This window comes from Perca flavescens, chromosome 19 (assembly GCF_004354835.1).
Source record: "Perca flavescens isolate YP-PL-M2 chromosome 19, PFLA_1.0, whole genome shotgun sequence".
Lineage (NCBI taxonomy): Eukaryota > Metazoa > Chordata > Actinopteri > Perciformes > Percidae > Perca > Perca flavescens.
The window spans coordinates 2960914-2980677 of record NC_041349.1 but is presented as its reverse complement, the minus strand read 5'-3'; the positions used below and the strand labels follow the sequence as shown (position 1 = coordinate 2980677).

Below are 19764 nucleotides of genomic sequence, written 5' to 3'. Positions count from 1 at the left end.
CTGTGTCTATCTATCTGTGTGTATCTGTGTCTATCTGTGTATCTGTGTGTATCTGTGTGTATCTGTGTATCTGTGTGTATCTGTGTCTATCTGTGTCTATGTGTATCTGTGTCTATCTGTGTCTATCTATGTGTCTATCTGTGTGTATCTGTGTATCTGTGTGTATCTGTGTGTATCTGTGTGTATCTGTGTGTATCTGTGTGTATCTGTGTGTATCTGTGTCTATCTGTGTATCTGTGTCTATCTGTGTATCTGTGTGTATCTGTGTGTATCTGTGTGTATCTGTGTCTATCTGTGTGTATCTGTGTATCTGTGTCTATCTGTGTATCTGTGTGTATCTGTGTGTATCTGTGTGTATCTGTGTGTATCTGTGTGTATCTGTCTATCTGTGTATCTGTGTGTATCTGTGTGTATCTGTGTGTATCTGTGTGTATCTGTGTGTATCTGTGTGTATCTGTGTGTATCTGTGTCTATCTGTGTATCTGTGTGTATCTGTGTGTATCTGTGTGTATCTGTGTGTATCTGTGTGTATCTGTGTGTATCTGTGTGTATCTGTGTGTATCTGTGTCTATCTGTGTGTATCTGTGTCTATCTGTGTGTATCTGTGTATCTGTGTCTATCTGTGTGTATCTGTGTGTATCTGTGTGTATCTGTGTCTATCTGTGTCTATCTGTGTGTATCTGTGTGTATCTGTGTGTATCTGTGTCTATCTGTGTGTGTGTGTCTATCTGTGTGTATCTGTGTGTATCTGTGTGTATCTGTGTCTATCTGTGTCTATCTGTGTGTATCTGTGTGTATCTGTGTGTATCTGTGTCTATCTGTGTCTATCTGTGTCTATCTGTGTATCTGTGTCTATCTGTGTATCTGTGTGTATCTGTGTGTATCTGTGTCTATCTGTGTGTATCTGTGTGTATCTGTGTCTATCTGTGTGTATCTGTGTGTGTGTATCTGTGTGTATCTGTGTCTATCTGTGTCTATCTGTGTCTATCTGTGTGTATCTGTGTGTATCTGTGTGTATCTGTGTGTATCTGTGTGTATCTGTGTGTATCTGTGTGTATCTGTGTGTATCTGTGTCTATGTGTGTATCTGTGTGTATCTGTGTCTGTGTGTATCTGTGTCTATCTGTGTCTATCTGTGTATCTGTGTCTATCTGTGTGTATCTGTGTGTATCTGTGTGTATCTGTGTCTATCTGTGTGTATCTGTGTGTATCTGTGTGTATCTGTGTGTATCTGTGTATCTGTGTATCTGTGTATCTGTGTCTATCTGTGTGTATCTGTGTCTATGTGTGTATCTGTGTGTATCTGTGTGTATCTGTGTGTATCTGTGTGTATCTGTGTGTATCTGTGTCTATCTGTGTATCTGTGTCTATCTGTGTGTATCTGTGTGTATCTGTGTGTATCTGTGTCTATCTGTGTCTATCTGTGTCTATCTGTGTGTATCTGTGTATCTGTGTGTATCTGTGTGTATCTGTGTGTATCTGTGTGTGTGTATCTGTGTCTATCTGTGTGTATCTGTGTGTATCTGTGTGTCTGTATGTATCTGTGTGTATCTGTGTATCTGTGTGTATCTGTGTCTATCTGTGTGTATCTGTGTGTATCTGTGTGTATCTGTGTATCTGTGTGTATCTGTGTGTATCTGTGTGTATCTGTGTGTGTGTATCTGTGTGTCTATCTGTGTATCTGTGTGTATCTGTGTATCTGTGTGTATCTGTATCTGTGTGTATCTGTGTATCTGTGTATCTGTGTGTATCTGTGTGTATCTGTGTGTGTCTATCTGTGTGTATCTGTGTGTATCTGTGTCTATCTGTGTGTATCTGTGTGTATCTGTGTGTATCTGTGTGTATCTGTGTGTATCTGTGTCTATCTGTGTGTATCTGTGTGTATCTGTGTGTATCTGTGTCTACCTGTGTATCGGTGTCTACCTGTGTATCTGTGTCTATCTGTGTGTATCTGTGTCTATCTGTGTGTATCTGTGTGTATCTGTGTGTATCTGTGTGTATCTGTGTGTATCTGTGTGTATCTGTATCTGTGTATCTGTGTGTATCTGTGTATCTGTGTGTATCTGTGTGTATCTGTGTGTATCTGTGTGTATCTGTGTATCTGTGTCTATCTGTGTGTATCTGTGTGTATGTGTGTATCTGTGTATCTGTGTCTATCTGTGTGTATCTGTGTGTATCTGTGTGTATCTGTATCTGTGTCTATCTGTGTGTATCTGTGTGTATCTGTGTGTATCTGTGTCTATCTGTGTCTATCTGTGTGTATCTGTGTCTATCTGTGTGTATCTGTGTGTATCTGTGTGTATCTGTGTGTATCTGTGTGTATCTGTGTCTATCTGTGTGTATCTGTGTATCTGTGTCTATCTGTGTGTATCTGTGTGTATCTGTGTGTATCTGTGTGTATCTGTGTCTATCTGTGTCTATCTGTGTATCTGTGTGTATCTGTGTGTATCTGTATCTGTGTCTATCTGTGTATCTGTGTGTATCTGTGTGTATCTGTGTGTATCTGTGTGTATCTGTGTGTATCTGTGTCTATCTGTGTGTATCTGTGTCTATCTGTGTGTATCTGTGTGTATCTGTGTGTATCTGTGTCTATCTGTGTATCTGTGTGTATCTGTGTGTATCTGTGTGTATCTGTGTGTATCTGTGTGTGTATCTGTGTGTATCTGTGTGTATCTGTGTGTATCTGTGTCTATCTGTGTCTATCTGTGTGTATCTGTGTGTATCTGTGTGTCTGTGTGTGTGTATCTGTGTGTATCTGTGTGTATCTGTGTGTGTGTGTGTCTGTGTCTATCTGTGTCTATCTGTGTCTATCTGTGTGTATCTGTGTATCTGTGTGTATCTGTGTTATATCTGTGTGTATCTGTGTGTATCTATCTGTGTATCTGTGTGTATGTATATCTGTGTATCTGTGTGTATCTGTGTATCTGTGTGTATCTGTGTGTATCTGTGTGTATCTGTGTCTATCTGTGTATCTGTGTCTATCTGTGTGTATCTGTGTCTATCTGTGTCTATCTGTGTCTATCTGTGTGTATCTGTGTGTATCTGTGTGTATCTGTGTCTATCTGTGTGTATCTGTGTCTATCTGTGTGTATCTGTGTGTATCTGTGTGTATCTGTGTGTATCTGTGTCTATCTGTGTGTATCTGTGTGTATCTGTGTCTATCTGTGTGTATCTGTGTGTATCTGTGTGTATCTGTGTGTATCTGTGTGTATCTGTGTCTATCTGTGTCTATCTGTGTGTATCTGTGTGTATCTGTGTATCTGTGTGTATCTGTGTATCTGTGTGTATCTGTGTGTATCTGTGTGTATCTGTGTATCTGTGTGTATCTGTGTGTATCTGTGTGTATCTGTGTGTATCTGTGTGTATCTGTGTCTATCTGTGTGTATCTGTGTGTATATCTGTGTCTATCTGTGTATCTGTGTGTATCTGTGTGTATCTGTGTGTATCTGTGTCTATCTGTGTGTATCTGTGTGTATCTGTGTGTATCTGTGTGTATCTGTGTGTATCTGTGTATCTGTGTGTATCTGTGTGTATCTGTGTGTATCTGTGTCTATCTGTGTGTATCTGTGTGTATCTGTGTGTGTATCTGTGTCTATCTGTGTGTATCTGTGTGTATCTGTGTGTATCTGTGTGTATCTGTGTGTATCTGTGTCTATCTGTATCTGTGTATCTGTGTGTATCTGTGTATCTGTGTGTATCTGTGTCTATCTGTGTGTATCTGTGTGTATCTGTGTGTATCTGTGTGTATCTGTGTCTATCTGTGTGTATCTGTGTGTATCTGTGTGTATCTGTGTGTATCTGTGTCTATCTGTGTCTATCTGTGTCTATCTGTGTGTATCTGTGTGTATCTGTGTGTATCTGTGTCTATCTGTGTGTATCTGTGTGTCTGTGTCTATCTGTGTCTATCTGTGTGTATCTGTGTGTATCTGTGTGTATCTGTGTGTGTGTATCTGTGTGTATCTGTGTCTATCTGTGTGTATCTGTGTGTATCTGTGTGTATCTGTCTATCTGTGTGTATCTGTGTGTATCTGTGTGTATCTGTGTGTATCTGTGTCTATCTGTGTCTATCTGTGTGTATCTGTGTGTATCTGTGTATCTATCTGTGTGTATATCTGTGTGTATCTGTGTGTGTATCTGTGTATATGTGTGTATCTGTGTCTATCTGTGTGTATCTGTGTGTATCTGTGTGTATCTGTGTGTATCTGTGTGTATCTGTGTGTATCTGTGTGTATCTGTGTGTATCTGTGTGTATCTGTGTGTATCTGTGTGTATCTGTGTGTATCTGTGTCTATCTGTGTCTATCTGTGTGTATCTGTGTGTATCTGTGTCTATCTGTGTGTATCTGTGTCTATCTGTGTGTATCTGTGTGTATCTGTGTCTATCTGTGTGTATCTGTGTCTATCTGTGTGTATCTGTGTGTATCTGTGTGTATCTGTGTGTATCTGTGTCTATCTGTGTCTATCTGTGTCTATCTGTGTCTATCTGTGTGTATCTGTGTCTATCTGTGTGTATCTGTGTGTATCTGTGTGTCTATCTGTGTCTATCTGTGTGTATCTGTGTATCTGTGTATCTGTGTGTGTCTATCTGTGTGTATCTGTGTGTATCTGTGTCTATCTGTGTGTATCTGTGTGTATCTGTGTGTATCTGTGTGTATCTGTGTGTATCTGTGTGTATCTGTGTGTATCTGTGTCTATCTGTGTGTATCTGTGTGTATCTGTGTATCTGTGTGTATCTGTGTCTATCTGTGTGTATCTGTGTGTATCTGTGTGTATCTGTGTGTATCTGTGTGTATCTGTGTCTATCTGTGTGTATCTGTGTCTATCTGTGTCTATCTGTGTGTATCTGTGTGTATCTGTGTCTATCTGTGTGTATCTGTGTGTATCTGTGTGTATCTGTGTGTATCTGTGTATCTGTGTGTATCTGTGTGTATCTGTGTGTCTGTGTCATCTGTGTGTATCTGTGTGTATCTGTGTGTATCTGTGTCTATCTGTGTGTATCTGTGTGTATCTGTGTGTATCTGTGTCTATCTGTGTGTATCTGTGTGTATCTGTGTCTATCTGTGTGTATCTGTGTGTATCTGTGTCTATCTGTGTGTATCTGTGTGTATCTGTGTATCTGTGTGTATCTGTGTGTATCTGTGTGTATCTGTGTGTATCTGTGTGTATCTGTGTCTATCTGTGTGTATCTGTGTCTATCTGTGTCTATCTGTGTATCTGTGTGTATCTGTGTGTATCTGTGTGTATCTGTGTGTATCTGTGTGTATCTGTGTGTATCTGTGTGTATCTGTGTCTATCTGTGTCTATCTGTGTATCTGTGTCTATCTGTGTGTATCTGTGTGTATCTGTGTCTATCTGTGTCTATCTGTGTGTATCTGTGTCTATCTGTGTATCTGTGTGTATCTGTGTGTATCTGTGTCTATCTGTGTATCTGTGTGTATCTGTGTGTATCTGTGTGTATCTGTGTCTATCTGTGTGTATCTGTGTCTATCTATCTGTGTGTATCTGTGTCTATCTGTGTATCTGTGTGTATCTGTGTGTATCTGTGTGTATCTGTGTCTATCTGTGTATCTGTGTCTATCTGTGTATCTGTGTGTATCTGTGTGTATCTGTGTCTATCTGTGTATCTGTGTGTATCTGTGTATCTGTGTATCTGTGTCTATCTGTGTGTATCTGTGTGTGTGTGTATCTGTGTGTATCTGTGTCTATCTGTGTCTATCTGTGTGTATCTGTGTCTATCTGTGTGTATCTGTGTGTATCTGTGTCTATCTGTGTGTATCTGTGTGTATTTGTGTGTATCTGTGTATATCTGTGTGTATCTGTGTGTATCTGTGTCAGGTTTTTAATTCAACTGTTAAGTTTTTTTTTTTTTTTTTGCTCACTCCCCAAAACACAAAAGAACACTGGAATAAGTGTCTGTACAGGGAAGCAGATACAGAGCCAGAGGTATGAGGAAACAGCATCAGTCCCTGATTGATTGATAGCCATTAGCTGCCAACTGTGGTGGTTGGGGCCCGGCTGGCTGTGAGTTTCTGTTTTTCTTTTTCTTCATGTTTTGCTGTCAGTTTGTGTTGCCTCTGTTTCTTCCTGTGTTCCCCCGTCCCTTCCTGCCTGTGCCAGCCAGCTGATTGCGCACACCTGCTCGCCTCCTCACTACCACTCTTCCCACCATACACACCTGCTGGCCATCAACTCCAATCAAGCCCAGTATATGAACCCCGGATTGACTCACCACCTTCGCTTGATTGTTGCTCCTGCCTACCTGGTGACACACGTCTCAAGCTCCTGCAATTCTCCTGAGTGTTCTTCTGCTTGTGCCTTTGTAATCCGTTTTCTGTCTTTTTGTTTCAGTCATTGCCTTCCTTGTCACTCTGCCTCCAGTCAGCTGGCTCCTCCATCCAGTCCCCCCTCACGGTTTCCTGCACCAGCCTGCCTCAGCCCTCGACTCCCCGCGCTCCAGTACTTCCCCGTCGAGTTCTCAGACCCGGTCTCCCCGTGCCTCTGTTCCCGGTTCCAGTCCCTTGCCTGTGCTCGCCTCTCTGGCATCCACCTCCCCACTTCCCCATTCACTTTCCCATTCTCCCTAATAAAGTGTTTTGTGCTGAGTTCTGCATTTGGGTCCGTTCTGTCCTAACCGTAACACCAACATGGACAAGTCTCAGGGCCAACAGGGTTGAACAAGTCAAGGAAGTGTCAACTTATGTGATCCAATTAGTGTTTATCATCTTTGTTTATATCTGTGACGTTATTAGATCATGTGAAGTATGACTGATTTGAGTTTTTTGGAATGAGGAAAAAAACCATTTTTTATACACCAACCAAATTGCCTTCTTAGTATCGAGGTAAGTAAAATCTATAGTATATCTCATCAGTTTGTGAGCCAATCAGCATACAGCATGCTTCTACCAAGATTTAATAATGTCTGTGATTGGCTGTCTTACGTTACACGTCGTAGAGATACGCAGAGATGGACTCACGTATCCGGGGCTGGAACACATATACAAAGATTTGGACCATAATGTGTAATGTTGTAATTTCTGTGTGCTTTTTAAAATTGCAATTCAAAAATGTACTTCCTGTCCCGCACTATCTGCCCTGTGCTGAATTGCTGAGGAGCTAAAAATAGAAGCTCTGCCTATCTGCTCCGGAGGGCTGCGGACCGCCGGAGATGGGACGCAGTCGGAACACAGCCATTTGGCAGTCAGTGGAAATACACATTAATACATCTCACTTGTATGTTGCTGTTCAAACAGTTTTTTAATTTTCCATTTAAAATGACAAAAGAAAACCCCCAAAAGGTGTGTTCACTTCCTCACTCCCCAAAAAACAAATGAACACTGGAATAAGTGTCTGTACAGGGAAGCAGGCACCAAGCCAGAAGTATGAGGAAACAGATCATATTTCCCTGAGTGTTTGATAGCTATTAACTGCCAAGTCTCAGGGCCAACAGGGTTGAATAAGTAGACATGACATGAACAGGCATGGTCCTCCTCCAAACTATTCTTTTGATAAGCTCTATTTTTAAGCTTGTTATGCACTCATGAGCTGTGTGTGTGTTCGTTTCTCCTGAACTAAATCTATTGCCATCTCTCTGCTTTTTGCCGCATTAATGGTTAAAAATTTGTCTTTACACCAAGATGCTCTACATCGGGAGAGATTTGGCGTCATTTAAAAAAGCTTACGCTTAACAGACATGCTGCCCAATGTAGTGCAGTAAAAAGTACAAAATGTGCATTTCAGTGACAGGCAGGAGAAGAACCGTCCGAAGATATGGGTGGTTTGTTCCTCCCCTCTAATATGACCCACAGGATCATTTCATAACACTGAGTGTATGTTTGTGTTAGAAACAATAAAAATAACTCAGTGATTTGTACATTTGGTGATTCCATAACTAATATTTGCATTTACTTTGTTTACTTGTCACTGAATTCTCTCTACTGTATAATCCACTATATGTATTTGCAATGCCATAGAAATTGCTTACTATCATATTACAGATTTTTTATATATATAGATATAATAAAACAAAATCTGATGAATCTGGATAAACTTTGTAAGTGAACCTTTTGTTTTGTTATTTTGTAATACTTTTATTTGACTGTGATGCTCATGTCATATACAGTAAGTATTTCATCACCACAGTTGACTATTTACTACGCCTACTGACAGGACACGCCCACCAAAGTGTATGTATAAAAAGAGCAGTCAGTGGTGACTACTCTTATCAAAAGAACAGTTCATCAAAGGAACATTTTGGTCTCATTAACAGGTAAGAGAGAGGCTTTCATGGAATTTAAAAGACCAATTTAATAGTAGGTCTTATAATGCCATTTTCATTGTGATAGCAGTATTCCAAAGATTTTTTGCACTCAGTTTGATCTAGTGGTAGTTAACCTAGTCCATACTGAGAATGGTTATTATTGATCTCTCCCCACCAGGATTCTGCTGCTTTCCAGAGTGAAAATGGTGAATTATGAAGTGACTCTATCCACTGGTGATCTTGCCTATGCCTACTCTTTTAACAAGGTCTTCATTAAGCTGGTAGGAACAGATGGGGAGAGCGAACGCACGTGGCTCAAAGGAGCTATACAATTCACCAAAGGAACAGTGAGTCCTAAATATCCCTCTCTCTGTTTAAATGTATTACATGCTTCCTCAACGTTGCCACAGTGGAACCGGGTTTCGGTACCCAACCCTAGGTAGGACAGGCCAGGTTAATGGAATGAGCAGGTAATAGACCTTTTTCACGGCATGTTGACATGTGATAGTAGGAAAAGCACAGGTATAGTCTAACCATTACTGATGGATGCATTCCACTTAGGAGAGGTCCTGGTATTGTGCATGCTGACTCACTGAAATAGCTTACTGGGAAACTCTCTCTGTTTGTGTGTGTATGTGTGTGTGTGTGTGTGTGTGTGTGTGTGTGTGTGTGTGTGTGTGTGTGTGTGTGTGTGTGTGTGTGTGTGTGTGTGTGTGTGTGTGTGCTTACTGGGACACTTGATGGAACTGAGCCATCCTTAAGGTTATCAATTTCAGCTGGGCTTTTCCTACTATGACAAGTCAAAATGTCTGGTCCATACAGAGCAGGAGGGAGTGGCAGAGTCAGAAATAACATGAAAGTTAGTAAGGCAAAAACAAGAAATGGGCAATGTTTCTAATGAACTAAAGCATGGCTGAAGTAGCACTTGAAGCAGTTCAGCATATTTGATGAAGTTGCATGATTCTTGCAATTTTGGGGTTTTATCCAAATGGTTGAATGCACTTAATGTAAGTTGCTTTGTATTGTAATGTCAAGTAATGTATAAACACTTTTATTTCTTTTTTCTTTTATTACTCCAGTTAATATCCTGCCCTGTTTCCATTGGAAAGCTGGTCCTGATAGAGCTGGACAAACAGCCTCTCCCACTGTTCCCTGAAGACTCTTGGTTCCCCGCCAAGGTGGAAGTGAAATCTCCTGAGGGAGCTACCTACACCTTTCCTATCTACCGCTGGATCACTGACAGCCAGGTGCACCGCTTCCGAGAGGGAACAGGTTTGTCTAAATTAGCTCGGCATCCTGTACACTGTTCACTGACCACAGAAAGCATAAAATAAAGACACGTTCTTCCAGCCGGTCTATAAGAAGGCTGAAGTTAATTCATGCCAACATACTATACTGTATATACAGTATAAAAAATGTATGTTGTGGTTCTTTCTCCAAGCTCTGAGAGTCTTCGAAGACAAGCATCATCTTGGCAGGTCCAGTCGGCAGCAGGAACTGGGTCAAAGAGAGAAGGACTATCGGTGAGAGATCAGAACAACACATTTTTATTTCATGCACTCCAAAACTAACATGCCTCCAAACCTCCTCCACCTTTGGTTAATATACATTCATGGCACACAATGATGAATGAACCACAATATGACGTTGTTACACCTGCCAGGGTTTATTTAAATGCATTATACTATAACATACAGTATGCTGCAAAATTGCAATATTACATAAATAAATACATGCCAAGGACAGGACATTATTCTTAGATAAATCGGAGTTAAACTGGTATGTAGTCCAAAGTTCCTTACCTTTCTGCTCTTCTATATTTATTCCAGCTGGGATGTGTATGCAGAGGGAATACCCCACTGCATGAAGGCAACGGACCCTGATTCTTTGCCTAGTGAGGTCCGCTTCTCCTTTACTAAGAACACAGAGTTTCTCTTCACTGCAGCCACCGGGTAAGGTCCTCAATTTCTGTCAGAAATCTATCTGTGTTACTTTGTACCTGACTATCAATGTTATTTAAGACAGTATAATGAAGTTACTCTACTTTTATTTTCTAGGCTGACTGAACTGCAACTTAAGGGTCTGGCTTCATACAAGGAGAACTGGACAAATATTGATGATATCAATCGGGTGTTCTGCTGCAAACGGACTGACATATCAGGTACTATCATGGACGTTTCATGAAATACTTGATAATGTATTTATAGTAGTACACAGGGGCGTTGGACTGGGGGGGAAGGGGACTGAGTACACAGCGCCCTCATGTGAGGAGGGCCCAAAAAGATACTAGAATGAATAGCTGTTGATGCGGGGAGGGGCCCATAGAAAATGCCTTTCTACAGGGCCCAGGATTTTGTGCTACGTCCCTGGTAGTACACTACACTGTATTTACTCAGATATCCGACGGCATTCCTAATAAAAAAAAAAACTACTAAATATTTTATTGGCTTCTGTACTTGGCTCAAAAAGTAAACGTGTCTAAACATAAGTTAGGGTTTCCTAATTTTATGCTTTGTCCATGTGTAACACATTGTTGTCCTTGTTTCAGTTTCACATGCAGTGTACACATAAGCTGATAACAGTGGCAGAGTAAGATTTTCTAGCCAACATTTCAAACTCAGTCAAGTTTATCTCTGTTCATTTTCCAGACTATGTCCAGGAACATTGGAAGGAGGACGCTTTTTTTGGCTCCCAGTATCTAAATGGTGTGAACCCCATGTTGATCCGACGTTGTTCAGCTCTGCCCGATAACTTTCCTGTCACTGACAAGATGGTCTTCCTCCATGGTCAGGGTAGCTTGAGAAATGAAATGCAGGTGAATGTCCTGATCTTGATTGACCTTAGTATTTGAAACAATCGTGTTCTGCCCCATGACATGTTCAATTAGGAATTGCATGTTGAATGTTTACTTAGTGTATGTAATATCCACACTGTATGCATGTGAGTCAAATAGTTTCTCATCTTCACTAAACTTTCCAACAGAAAGGCAACATATTCCTGTGTGACTACAAGCTTTTGGATGGAGTGAAGGCAAACACCATCAATGGGAAGAAGCAGTACTTGATGGCTCCCCTCGTCCTGCTCCACAAAACTCCTGATGATAAACTGATGCCAATTGCTATCCAGGTGAGATTAGCACTCAAATGTAGTTTATAGTGAAGCTTAAGGTTAGGGAGTAATCCCTCTTCCAGGACTGACAGACATGCACTACTATACTGTATATGTCATATATACAGTATATACAGGGTAGACAGAAATACCTTTAGTAAAATTATTAAAATTACTAATGGAGAGCAAACATACTGCATATGAAGTATGTGGTTTAGAGAAAAATCTATATTTAAGGTATTTTAATTGTAATTGCCAGACAGCCTACCTCCCTCTTTCCTTTGGTGAAAGACATAAGAAGTTAGACATGAAATCATTGATGATTGAGGATCAACTGATCCTGTGCTCTGACCTGGGATGACGACAACATACAACAATTACAGAACATTCTTTAACATTGATAACCAGTACTGGAAATGGATCCATTGGATTGAATAAACCACATCCCCCTTTCTTCTCCTGCAGCTGAAACAGACTCCAGCAGATGACAACCCCATCTTCCTTCCTACTGATTCTGAGTACGACTGGTTGATGGCCAAGATTTTTGTGAGAAGTGCAGATTTCAGTGAGCATCAACTCAATGTTCACCTGCTGCGCACTCATCTGCTGGCTGAAGTGTTTGCAGTGTCACTGCTGCGTAATGTGCCAATGGTGCATCCACTGTACAAGGTAACTGAAGGCTGAATACTCAACTTACTGTAGTTGTAGTTATTTCAACTTGATTTTATCTTCCAAAGTAGATGAATCATGTTTGTGTGTTTTTATTTTGCAAGCATTTCTCACTGCTAAACGGTATAGAAGTATTCAGATTTCTGACTTTGTTAACATGCAATAGTGTTACTAACAGAGTTCCCTCCTTCCCTCAGCTCCTCATTCCTCACACTCGCTACACTCTGCAGATCAACTACTTAGCTCGAAGTCTTCTAATATCTGAGACTGGATTTTTTACACAGGTACGTAAAGCTCACTAAAACAACGTTTTTGTTTCAATGTAATTTACAGTATTTGTGTCTAACTACATCCCTTACATATCTGACTGTTATCTAGAATGCAGCTTCTGGTGGAGAGGGTCTGATACCAATCCTGAAGAGATCACTGTCCTCAACGACCTACAGCTCCCTCTGCATACCAGAGGACATTGCTGAACGTGGTTTGGAGGCTGTGCCGAACTTCTACTACAGGGATGATGGACTCAAGCTTTGGGATATCATCCAAAGGTAGTACAGGTGGAAAAAGGGAGCTCCAAAATGCTGCCTTATTTAGTAGCTAGCTTTTGTTCTCTTATGTAACTCAGTTCAATTTCTCATGAATCATTTTGAGTCAGCCAACTTTTGTGTAGGGTTTCCTGTCCATAATCTAAAGGTATTAACTACTGTTATGGAAGTTTCCTTTGCAGCAGGGGGGGGAAATTTCAGAGTTTAGTAAATTGAAACAAATAAGACAGACTGAGACTTAAACCAAGTTGGGTTTTTGTATTTTATTAAAAAAGATATATTTGCAAATAGGATCAACATGATTTCACAAAAGGCCACAGCCCAGTGTGGAGTCAGTTCCTCCAATGAGTGAACAGAAACACCAGGCTTATATGCATCTTCAGAGTGACAGCACACACGCACTTAGATTATTATGACGCTACAATTTTGACAGGCAATCTGATACACATGAAGACAATCAGAGAAATACAAGAGACATCTTGGAGTCATCTCACCTCCTCCTCCCTGTACGACTGTCACCCCCCCAGTTACAGCTAAACTGGCATGAGAAAACTAGAGATAGTTTTGGGGTGACCTTGTACCTTTATCGGTTCAGGCAAACATAATGTTCCAGACTGCATGTCTCACAAAGTTAGAATCAAAATCTACATGTGGAAAATGAGATAAACTCTTTCAGCATTTGTGAGAGAAGTAAAGTATGAATTAAACATAAAAATATAAGGAATTGTGCTTAAATGTAATTTTCCCATTACACTACTAATCTGCAACATTTGAGCTCCACCACGCCTATTAATGTCTTTTTCCAAATAACATTAACATCAGGCCGAACACCTACAGTACTTTGACATCGCTGATGAAGTTACCTCAAGTTACCACACTACGGGCACGCACTCTACCACGTGAGCTACCCAGGCGCCCTAGCTACTGCCTCTTGATTTGAGTAGAGTGGCAGTTGGTTATGAAATTTTATCAATATTCCTGCCTGAAATACTTTGATAGAGAATCTCGGCGAGGTGATATGAGAGGCATCCTTACACTTAAACATTGAAGGTGTCAGTTTCAATAAAAAACTATAATCAGTATGGTTGAGTCCTGTAGCTCTGAGGTGATAATGAGTATAATCATTTGTAATGGCAGAGGGGACTGTATTGGAATGACAGAATATGAAATGTGCACTTCTTTTGGAGTTTAAATAAAATGAATGATTCACCTACATAAATAGTATGAATACAACATATTTACTTTCTTGCCCAGAGTTAGATGTGAGAAGGTTAATAAGTTTGTGTGTTAAGTACGGAGCTACAGCCAAGAGGCTATTATCTTAGCTTAGCATAAAGACTGATCTCTCCAAATGTCCAAAATACGCCTACCAAAGCCTACCTCGCTGTAAAACCCAGATCATTACTCGCTCCAAATATTTGGGGGTGGCAGTAGCTCAGTCCGTAGGGAGTTGCATTAGGAACCTGAAACTATCTGGTTCAAGCCCCGTAAGGACCAAAGTCGGAGTATGGATTTCAGGCCTCTGTGTAGTGATTTCTAACAAAACAGAGTGTAAATTGTAATTTCCCCACTCAATAATAAAAATAAAATCATAGACAAAGACTGTCTTACTACAGCAGTGTGTATAACAATACATATCTCAACTAGGAATGTGTTTTATATTTTACCTTTCTACATTTCTCAAAGGTTTGTGCAGGGAGTGCTCAGCTTCTACTACAAGAATGACGCTGAGGTCCAGAAAGACTCCGAACTCCAGAAGTGGATTTCAGACATTTTTGAACATGGATTTCTTTCCCAATCAAGCACAGGTGAGTTTAAATTTAAAAAAAGCTTATTATGGTGATAAATGATGCTTTATGTGCACATTTTGATATTATATTATCATAGTGCAAACATAACTCAACTAGTCATCTGGATGTCTTTGAGTCAGTTTATTCTTTCTAATTCTCAGGAATTCCACAGAGCTTCACCACCATGGTTGAGTTGGTCAAGTTTGTTACCATGGTGATCTTCACTTGCTCAGGACAGCACTCAGCTGTGAATGCTGGACAGGTGAAGCCTTTTAACTTAACCTATTTTTGTGGAATTGTGTTGCAGTTTAGTTCTGAACTGAAGAAAGATGGAAGACATTAACAAGAGTCTCCAGCCATGCTAACAGGTCTGTGATGCTGCACTTAGTCACAGTGAAGCTTTGAACTAAATGCAACATGTGCTAAAATACTCACAATGAAAACGCTAACATGCTGACTTTTAGTATTTATGTTTACAAAGTTCACAATCTTAGTTCACCATGTTAACATGCAAACATTTACTAATTAACACAAAACACAAACAACACCTGAGACGGATGGAAATGGCAGTTTTGCAGGTATTTGGTCATAAAGATAGGACAAATATTTTGATGTGATGATGGTGCTGGATGACAAGTCAGAGGATCACCAAAGTGATTCCAACATGAATGTGTGAACGGGATTTAATGACATTCTAGCAAATAAAGTTGTTAAATTGAAAACCACAAATGTTAATCTCATGGTGGCACTAAGTAAAAAGTCAGGGGATCACCAAAGTCATTAGGATCTATCCTCTGGGGACCACGAATCAATGTGGACCAAAGTGGTGAACCGACTGACCTATTGACTGACACGGCGTGACTTCAAGGAGTATTAAGCAGTAAGTAATCTGTCAATCATGAATTCATTGCAGTATGACTATGGTGGCTGGATGCCCAACACTCCCATCACTCTGCAACTTCCTCCACCAACCACAAAGGGGGAAACAAGCATGGCCACGATGCTGAAGACATTCCCTGCCGTCAACACAACAGTTCAGGGAATGGCCACCATGTGGCTACTCAGCAAGCAGTCGTCTGACTTCGTAAGCGCCCAAGATTTTATGAAATATTATTATATAAATCACGTTTATGTTCAGGTTGAAAAAAAGGGGTCACTATGTCATTACGGCTAGACACCCTTTTTGAGCCACTACAACTGTACATTATATAGCCAAAAGTTTAAGTTCAAACATTTCTAAACAGTATTTTTTAAATGTATCATTTATCTCATTAGGTCCCTCTTGGCCAATACCCAGAGGAACATTTCAGTGAGGAGATTCCCTGCGAGCTGATAAAGGATTTTCAAGGAGAGCTTGAAGGGTTAAGTGTGGTCATCAAAGCCAGAAACAAGAGGCTGGATGTCCCATACACATACATGGATCCAGCAGTGCTAGAAAACAGCGTGGCCCTTTAAATAGCAGAAGGTGTGACCTCCTCAGCTGTTGGCCAAATTCAGCTTCATATTAACACAAGTGAGAAAGGGAAGAACTGCATGTTTCTGTTTTTAACTGATAGTATAGTGGAAAAATAAATGACTGCAAGTGATCGTTGTCTTTGTGTATAAAGTCTGATTGATTGTGGTAAAAAAATGTCCTGTTTTAAATCATACACATCCTAAATATTCTTATTTCATCAATGACTATACAGGGCATCTTATTAAAATAAATTAAAAATGAAAAATAAAAAAATGTGAAGCTGCTGCATTGAGAAGTTTCTTATAAACACATGTATCTTTCAGAAACAAAATGTGTCAATTTGACTTGAAAGTCTGCCCTCATTAACTATTTGTAATTTTCTGGGCTGCTCTACATCAGTGTGTGTTGTGTTGTAGCCTTTCACTGATAACTGAGCTATAGCTTGTTCTGTATTTGAGATTGTTTTGTATATATATATATATATATATATATATATATATATATACACACAGTAAAGGCCAAAAGTTTGGACACACCTTCTCATTCAATGCGTTTTCTTTATTTTCATGACTATTTACATTGTAGATTCTCACTGAAGGCATCAAAACTATGAATTAACACATATGGAATTATGTACTTAACAAAAAAGTGTGAAATAACTGAAAACATGTCTTATATTTTAGATTCTTCAAAGTAGCCACCCTTTGCTTTTTTGATAACTCTGCAAACCCTTGGTATTCTCTCAATGAGCTTCATGAGGTAGTCACCTGAAATGGTTTTACCTTCACAGGTGTGCCTTGTCAGGGTTAATTAGTGGAATTATTTCCCTTATTAATGGGGTTGGGACCATCAGATGTGTTGTGCAGAAGTCAGGTTGATACACAGCCGACAGCCCTATTGGACAACTGTTAGAATTCATATTATGACAAGAGCCAATCAGCTAAGTAAAGTAGTGGCCATCATTACTTTAACAAATGAAGGTCAGTCAGTCTGGAAAATTGCAAAAACTTTGAATGTGTCCCCAAGTGCAGTCGCAAAAACCATCAAGCGCTACAACAAAACTGGCTCACATGAGGACCGCCCCAGGAAAGGAAGACCAAGAGTCCCTCTACTGCTGAGGATAAATTCATCTGAGTCACCAGCCTCAGAAATCACAAGTTAACAGCAGCTCAGATTAGAGACCAGATGAATGCCACACAGAGTTCTAGCAGCAGACACATCTCTAGGACTACTGTTAAGAGGAGTTGGTTCCAACCGCCGTGTCTTTGTGCGACGCAGAAAAGGTGAACGGATGGCTTCTACATGCCTGGTTCCCACCATGAAGCACGGAGGAGGAGGTGTGATGGTGTGGGGGGTGTGGAAGGCATACTGAACCAGCATGGCTACCACAGCATCCTGCAGCGACATGCCATCCCATCCGATTTGCGTTTAGTTGGACCATCATTTATTATTATTAACAGGACAATGACCCCAAACACTCCTCCAGGCTGTGTAAGGGCTATTTGACCAAGAAGGAGAGTGATGGAGTGCTGCGCCAGATGACCTGGCCTCCACAGTCACCGGACCTGAACCCAATCAAGATGGTTTGGGGTGAGCTGGACCGCAGAGTGAAGGCAAAAGGGCCAACAAGTGCTAACATCTCTGGGAACTCCTTCAAGACTGTTGGAAAACCATTTCAGGTGACTACCTCTTGAAGCTCATCAAGAGAATGCCAAGAGTGTGCAAAGCAGTAATCAGAGCAAAGGGTGGCTACTTTGAAGAAACTAGAATATAAACATGTTTTCACTTATCTCACACTTTTTTGTTAATGTGTTAATTCATAGTTTTGATGCCTTTAGTGAGAATCTACAATTAAAATAAAATAAAATAAAATAAAGGAAATGCATTGAATGAGAAGGTCTGTCTAAACTTTTGGCCTGTACTGTATATATAAATTTAGCTTTGTTTACTGTAGTTGTTTTTTATTTTTTTACATTTTACTGATGACGAAACTTTGAATCAAGCTTTTATTTGTGCTAGAAAATGGTGAATATAAAATGATGTGGCTGATTTGTCATATAATAATCACAGCAAAGCCCTAATTGCACAGTGCTACACAAATTTGATTTATTGTTCACAATGATAAAAAATGTAACTTCTAAATAATTTGTCTATATTTTATACATTGTTCATGGTTTAGAAATTGCTCATATTGTCATGTTAATTTGTGTGTGAATTTCTGCATTTATATTGTATGGTTTTTCCACACCAAAATAACGTATTGCTAAACCTACATAATGAGTGGGAGATTATTATTATCATCATTACCTAACTACTCCAGAGGCCTGTACTATGAAGCAAGATTTGGCGTTAACTTCAGGTTCAACCCATGGTTTTCTGTATCATGATGGTGAATCACTTGTTACCGGGTTAAATTGCTGAACACCTAACCTGGTCGGGAGCAGGTTAAGTTGGAGATCAGAGATCAACCGGTGTTAAAGCACCGCCTACTGACCAACCAATACTCGACTGATAACGGCGTCAGAGAGAGGGAGAGAGATGGAGAGGTGCGCTCAGAATGTTGAAACATTTAGAGACCAACAATCCTGTTAACATTCTCTGATCGGTATCTTTATGAAATATATAGATTTTCAGCAGAGGGAATTATGTATCTTTGTCGGCTTCTTGAGCCGTGTGTCGCCAATGCGACTGTATTGCATTTTGCCTGTAAAACAGTGTCTGTGTTCTTCATATTTATGGAGAATTATAGTTTGCTCTTCTTATGTAAAATATGCGTAGATGTTTGCGATTGGTCATGCTGGGCAAACTCACCTCTTTTATGTGAACATGCGCGCCGCTGGATCAGGAAACCCTGATGGTTGATTGAACTAGTTGATAACCACCGTGGTGACACAGGTTATGCAGGACCACGGTTGTTAGATTAGGTGAAGCCGGGTAACTGAAATGAATCCAGGACAGGTTGATCTGGATTCGTAGTACATGCCTGTGATGTTAAACTCAGATAAAACTGAAGGTATTGTACTTGGCCCCAAACACCTCCGAAGCTCATTATCTGAATATAGCTCTGGATGAAATTGTGCTAGCCTCCAGCACCAATGTATGGAATCTTAGAGTTATCATTGATCAGAATATATCTTTTAACGCCTACATAAACAAACTTCAAGAACCGCATATACAACCTGTCTCAAAATTATGCAAAAGATCCAGTGTGATGGCCCCTCCTACCTCTGTGTCTGCCTGCTCTAATCCTATGCATGACTGGTTTTTAAGGTATCAGCTGATGCAGCCTGATTTGAAGCAACTGGGCCCATTGCTCCACAGGAAATAAAAGGACCAGCTTACTAATAACCTGATTTATTGGCATGTATGTGTCTTTTCCAAGAGTGTTAAATTCATTCACACACGCATACATATATAATAAAGTCTACCATTTTAATAAATAAAGATGATCTGTTGATGCATACATTGAGCCAATCATGTGCTGATGCTTTGGGAAGAAAGAAAGCATGATGTAATGCATTCAGACAGCCAGCAGGAGGCAGCTTTCACTCTGTTCTCCAGAGGAGCATTTCACTGGAAAGTCTTTCACTTCCAGGAAGTCTGCAGAATAATGAGCTCCACCACTGGAGGGACAAAAGGCCCAGTGGACAGACCAACACAGAACTGCATTTATCATTAATATTTAAAAAAGAGTTAATTTATGACAAACAGTTCAGTGCATCTGTTTCCTGTTCGATCAGCAGTTTGTCTGCAAGTAAACATGTTTCTGTGTTTCGTGGATCACTTCCAACAAGTTATTCTGTCTGAATGCAAAACCTGTCACGTTTAGTTTCTTCTGCCAAAGACACACCAATGATGCGGAGTTCCAACAACAACAAGACAAATATGTAAAACTAAAACACACACACCCATTCAGACACACCTTGATGCATTAGAATACC

At 40.2% G+C, this 19764-nt stretch overlaps 2 protein-coding genes across 2 annotated transcripts in view; one reads left to right on the top strand and one right to left on the bottom strand.

Annotated features, from left to right (window-relative positions):
• The window catches only part of LOC114574043 (zinc finger protein 665-like), an 88766-nt gene that overhangs the window by 34571 nt on the left and 34431 nt on the right, over nt 1-19764 (bottom strand). The window lies entirely within an intron of this gene.
• Nucleotides 8234-16044, top strand: LOC114574045 (arachidonate 15-lipoxygenase B). Its single transcript, XM_028606336.1, has 15 exons — nt 8234-8264; nt 8434-8602; nt 9335-9527; nt 9697-9778; nt 10085-10207; nt 10313-10416; nt 10904-11070; nt 11238-11381; nt 11829-12032; nt 12230-12316; nt 12411-12580; nt 14264-14385; nt 14529-14629; nt 15281-15451; nt 15643-16044. The coding sequence occupies exons 2-15, from the start codon at nt 8459-8461 to the stop codon at nt 15820-15822; spliced, it is 1992 nt and encodes a 663-aa protein (XP_028462137.1). The 5' UTR covers nt 8234-8264; nt 8434-8458; the 3' UTR covers nt 15823-16044.

What these genes read in the sequence shown, in the direction of transcription:
- LOC114574045 (XM_028606336.1), top strand. Translation starts at nt 8,459, where the DNA reads ATGGTGAATTATGAAGTGACTCTATCCACTGGTGATCTTGCCTATGCC. An exon ending in CTCTTCACTGCAGCCACCGG is followed by an intron (nt 10,208 to 10,312) that starts GTAAGGTCCTCA and finishes TTTATTTTCTAG; the next exon opens with GCTGACTGAACTGCAACTTA. An exon ending in GCAAGCAGTCGTCTGACTTC is followed by an intron (nt 15,452 to 15,642) that starts GTAAGCGCCCAA and finishes TTATCTCATTAG; the next exon opens with GTCCCTCTTGGCCAATACCC.